At 41.2% G+C, this 5,272-nt stretch overlaps 1 protein-coding gene across 2 annotated transcripts in view; it reads right to left on the minus strand.

Moving 5' to 3' along the window:
* The window catches only part of LOC106531974 (secretory phospholipase A2 receptor), a 9,710-nt gene that overhangs the window by 3,286 nt on the left and 1,152 nt on the right, over positions 1 to 5,272 (minus strand). Inside the window, exons 3-6 of one of the 2 annotated variants that reach the window (XM_014027938.1) lie at positions 2,534 to 2,598; positions 2,280 to 2,452; positions 1,297 to 1,372; positions 697 to 1,035 (exon numbers count right to left, since the gene is read on the minus strand). In XM_014027938.1, coding sequence (XP_013883392.1) covers positions 697 to 1,035; positions 1,297 to 1,372; positions 2,280 to 2,452; positions 2,534 to 2,598 — 653 coding nt within the window. Of the gene's footprint in view, positions 1 to 696; positions 1,036 to 1,158; positions 1,373 to 2,279; positions 2,453 to 2,533; positions 2,599 to 5,272 lie in introns of both variants that reach the window. The other variant, XM_014027937.1, reaches the window with a different exon arrangement.

Here is a 5,272-nt window from a genome sequence, read left to right on the forward strand (position 1 = left end):
GGCTGTGATCTATAAAAGAAAGATGCGCAGAAACGTGCGTATGCATGGTTTTATAAATCTGAATTTTTTTTGGCGTACGCCATTTCCGCCTTTTCGCCGTACGTTCACTTTTAGTATGGTTTCCACGCAATCCTTTATAAATGAGACCCCTGGACTTTGCTGGCCAGATGGAACTGGTCTTGGAGAAGCTGTGAGCTCGGCTCAGCAGAATTTGTCCACATTATTTGTCTGATTGGATTCACCACATTGAGATGTACCAGCAGACATGAAGGCAGATGGAAAATTATTATTGTCTGCTTGACCCAAAACATTTTCTTCTGTTCCCAAACAACTGATTACACAATAGGCTCTCCCCACCCACGCTGACCTTGAAAAGGCTGTGGAACTACATTCCTCCTGGTGTTTACGTCGACATGCTCTAGGAATGTGTTTATTTGTTACGATGTTAACACTGAACCTTCTGTAGAATCCACACAGATTGTTTGATAGTTTCCTAATGATGGATATGTAAGTGATACAGTATGTGTGTCATCAGCAGTGAAGGTCCCCATTAAAACACATCACAGGAGCCTCCAGGACTCTGAAACTGTTTTGACTGAAAATTTGTCCCAAACTTTTCATAACACAGGTCCATAAGCTCAACTGTGTTTTCCTTCCAAACATAAACTTAAATCTGAAGTCTGAACTGATGCTTACAGTCGTAGCAGATGGACGAGTACTTGTAGGTACAGATCAGATCCTCCCAGCCCCCAGCTGCTGCGGTATTAGCTCCACCACAGGACTCCATGCTATTCATGTGGTTGGGCTCCACACCTGTCCAGAACCTGAAGGAGGAGTTGCTTCCATCTGACCACTTCCAGCTGTCTCTGAACAAACCGATCCAGACCCCCTTATCTGCTGGGATCAGGCTCACAACCTTCTGGTTGTCTGCCTGGTTCATGACACTGACCAGGTCTGTGTGGTGTTCTCTGCAGTAGGTCTGAGCCTGGGTCCAGTTCATGAAGGTGTTTATGAAGACAAACGTTGCATTTGTACCTGAGAATGAAGGGATGGTTCATTCAACTTGTCTCTGTTTGATGGTCAAAAGCATCATCAATGGAAGAACTGACGGTTGAAGWCATAAAACACAGAAGTGTGAAGTACTTTGTGTACTTTTACCTTCAAAGCAGATAAAGTTCATGGTTAGAGAACACGACACATCGCTCCACATTCCATTATATATTATCCCAGCACAGTTCTCTATTCCTTTAAAATTGTCTGGTTCTCCAGGGTTCCAGTACCTGAAGGGTTTCTCACCCTGGGGGTAGAGGTTTGAGTCTGACATGGACCATCTCCAGCCGTTCACATCATCGTAAAATCCAATCCAGGCTTGCTGGAAACACAAGTTTATATGTTGCTTGGCTTCAACACAAAACATTTACATCCATTTGCATAGATTCAAGCGTTAACYTTTAAAACTCCTTTAGCTCCTTCATACTCGGGCGTACTGCGTGCAGTCCGTGAGCTGCATGGACTCTGCACATATTGTCCRTGGACGTTTGAGACTTCATACTCGAGAGTACTGACCACCTGACAAATTCTTTAATTTCTCACAATTTCAGTCATGATGTCAAGGTTGAGGAGGAAGAGATAGTTTGCATTTTAGCTTTAAAACAACAAAAGAAATATAAAGAACTACCTTGCAGGATCTGAACCATTTCCTCCCACAAATTTGTTGCTCACTGGAAGTCCTTATATTCCTTCATTGATGCATCATAAAGTTGTCTAATATCCTCCATGAGACGTTCTCCAAAATTTGACTCCATTTCGTCCACAAATGACAACGATTCTCAATTTTATCAGCTTGGTGTCGCATCCAAACCAGAACTCACCGGGCAGTTTATTGTGCGACGCCGCGGACGCAGACGTAAAAAGATTATCTCTGCGTGGACCAATCCGGCGGACGGCCGCTTCGAGTCCACCTCGAGTCCACCTCGAGTCCGCGTGGACCTTTGCAGAGCAAAGTACGCCCGAGTATGTGGAGGACTTAACAAACCAGAATGTTTTCAATCAATCAGTTTGTGTCATTCCTGGGATCTTTTTACAAGAGTTGGATGTAAAACAATCAAATACAAGGAAGTAAAAAGTTCAGTATTTCCATCTAAAACATAATAAAATGCAACCAATCACCAGGATTGATGGAACTTTGCTGGAAGCTCATGTAGAAGGTTTCCCTCCTGTGGGTTTTTAAACGTCACAAAGAAACAATAAGAGAAGAAAAGCAACAGAAATGAGTTCACCTTTAAATTTAAAGCCAACATGTTGTTGTTGATGGTCGTCACGTCCTCCATGTTCTCTATGGTCACCAGGTCTTTGTAGTTCTCTCTGCAGAAACTCTGAGCTTCAGACCAGGTCTTCAGCTCTTTAACAAAATGAAAAGTTCGTAAAGGAAGCGAGGAGCCAGCGCCCAGAGCTGCAGAGACGAAAACAAAATTCATCCTTTCTTTAAAGTTCTGACAGAGATGTGAATAAATCAGTTTGATCCAAGTCTCACCTGATGCAGCAGCAAAGATCAGCAGAACTTTCTCCATCCTSTTCTTCTGCTTTAGTTTGACTGAGCTGTAGAAAAGATATTTCCATCACTCACCTGATTTTAATATGCACATGTTTGCATATTTGACTTAACTCTCACATCCTGACTGATTACCAAGTCAAAATGATTCAAACCTGTTTTATTTACATACATAAAACCTCTGAAGTCTGGTCTAAATGGGCATTTTGGACAAAATTTGAATTTACCCTTAAATTTCCACCTTAAAAACCATTTACCTTGTCATGCTTGGTATCATTATTTTCAGCACAACCTCAGCTGTATGATTTTAGAGTGTTTATTTCATTTTGACAAACTGCATTATCACAGTGAACCAAAAAAACACACAAAAAGCAAAATCCAAGTAGGAAAATTTTGGCTATTCTTAATATAAAATTCACAAAAATGTTTAACGAACCATTTTTCTAACCTATAATGAAAATCTATAGTGTAAATTTCATAAACATGTTTACGAATTTAGCAAAAAACAAAATTATATCCATGTTTTTACATTAAATCGTGTGTAAATTCCCAGGCATTTTTTACAACAATTTACAAAATGTGTCACAGTGACTCCTCCAACCTAACAATGTCTCATGTTTTTGTTTGTTTTTTATTTTACAACCATTTCAAAAATGTGTGACAATGACTCAATCATAAAATCTCTCCAACCTTCTGTCTCATGTTTTTGTTTTTACAACCATTAGTCCTGAACACTGAACACTGGTAGTTGAACCACAGATCAGGACCCAAACATTTATATAACTGCTCTATTTCAGCCCTTTTATATTTTTTCCACCAGCTTGTTGTTTGTAGCGTGTTTGTTGGTGTTATCACAGATGGTTTTGACTGGATCAGAAGCAAGAACCAACAACAAGAAAAGGTATTTTGGACTGTGGGGGCTCCTTGTGGTCTCCCAGGCTGGAAACAGCTGAACAACAGAGGCCGTTTGCTGCGTTCTCTTGGTGTTCCACTGCCCATCACCTGTTTCAGCTGCTGTCCCTGCTGCTACAGCCAGCAGGGATCTGGATCTGGATCTGGTTCTGGTCCGACTTTGTTGTTGTGTCTGTGTTGTGGGCCTGACAGTGAGTGGGCAACTCCTCCTCCTCTTCATCTTCCCCTGGAGATGAAATCAGCTTGTACAATGTGCTGCAGTTTGCCTCTGTTACGATCATGGGTGTGGAAGTCCAGGGGAAGGTGGACCTCAGTACCCAGGGCCCAAGGAGGGGGAGGGGCCCACGGAAGTCCTGATCCCCCCACCCCAAATGAAATGGGCCCTCCGGTTATTTTGTTTAATAATTCGATTAAAAATATATTAACATAAACTGAGAGAATGAACTTTATTTAACCGTCCTCCCAACATGTTGGACATTCTGGGGGCTCCCCTCTTCGAGGCGTAAGATGGTTTTAGTCCACCTGACAACAACTCACAACCAGTGTAACCCAGACTGAGTGAGCTGAGGGCAGACCCGGACAGACTACTGGGAGAACTGGGAGGTCTGCCTGCCTGCTGGTCTGCTCAGCTGGCTAAAAGCTCCGGTCGCTGTAGAACTTTAAAATAAACAATTAGGTGTGGTCAGTGTGCCTCTTCTGCTCAGTCAGGCTGCTGCGTGTCCCGGAGTCCGACCCAGACCGACGTCTGTCTGTTAGAAGCAGTTTTCTGTGAGAACAGCTCTTCTGAAACAATGGATGTGGGACAAAAAGCTGATGAGAGACAACGTGCTCCTCATGTGATGTCATAACTTTAAATTTATTATAGCTCCCACATTACATTAATTATTCCCTGTTTTACCTGTTGGTGCACAATGTTTTTAAAGTTTAAAGAAAAGAAAAGTGATATTTTTTCCATCTAAAACTTTTAGCGTTTATCAGTAAAAACTTTGGTTAAGAAACATTTTCTAAAGTTTAACATCTGTTAATTTAACATAATGAAAAAAATAACATTAAATGACAGGAAACCATAAGATCCACACAAGTCTAGAGCTGGAAGCAGCAGAGCAGCTGCTCTCATCTGTCTACAGACTGACAGGGTTTGTTGTAGCTGTACTTTAGTTTTTTAACAGTATTTAGTGGCTGCAAAATGCATACATGAAATTATCTATTCATTTATCTATCATCTTGTTCATTTATTTTGACTATTCATAATTTGACACAGTAAAACTCAGGACAAAGTTTCAACTTGCAGGACGACAAGAAATATACAACAAAAACATCATCTCTACAGTCCTGTTTATAAAAAATAAACAGTGAATCCCACCTTCAYCACCTCKCACACGTTTCTCTGACAGCCTCTGAAACGAAACATTAAATTAATCATGTTTCCTGAACCTTTTAATCATTTCAAATAAACTAATCCCACCAAACACATTCACACACACTCAGGTTTGTTTTTATATCCTCGTGGGGACAGTGGATTGACTTCCATTCATTTTTTGGTAATTTTATATCCTAACCCTGACCATTTACCCTGATATTAACCTCAGGTACCTACCTGACCCCAAAAATAACCTCAACTCAATTCACACCTTGGTCCTAAACCCAACCCCCAACACACCAATGACATTTCAATCAAATGGGGACTCACCTTTTGTCCCCAAATGTAGGATTTTTGTCTTAAAATTGCCCCCAAATGTCACCAAAGCCGTTAACAAACACACACAGACACACACACACACACACACACACACACACACACACACACAC

This window comes from Austrofundulus limnaeus, unplaced genomic scaffold (assembly GCF_001266775.1).
Source record: "Austrofundulus limnaeus strain Quisiro unplaced genomic scaffold, Austrofundulus_limnaeus-1.0 Scaffold700, whole genome shotgun sequence".
In the NCBI taxonomy this organism is placed as follows: Eukaryota; Metazoa; Chordata; class Actinopteri; order Cyprinodontiformes; family Rivulidae; genus Austrofundulus; species Austrofundulus limnaeus.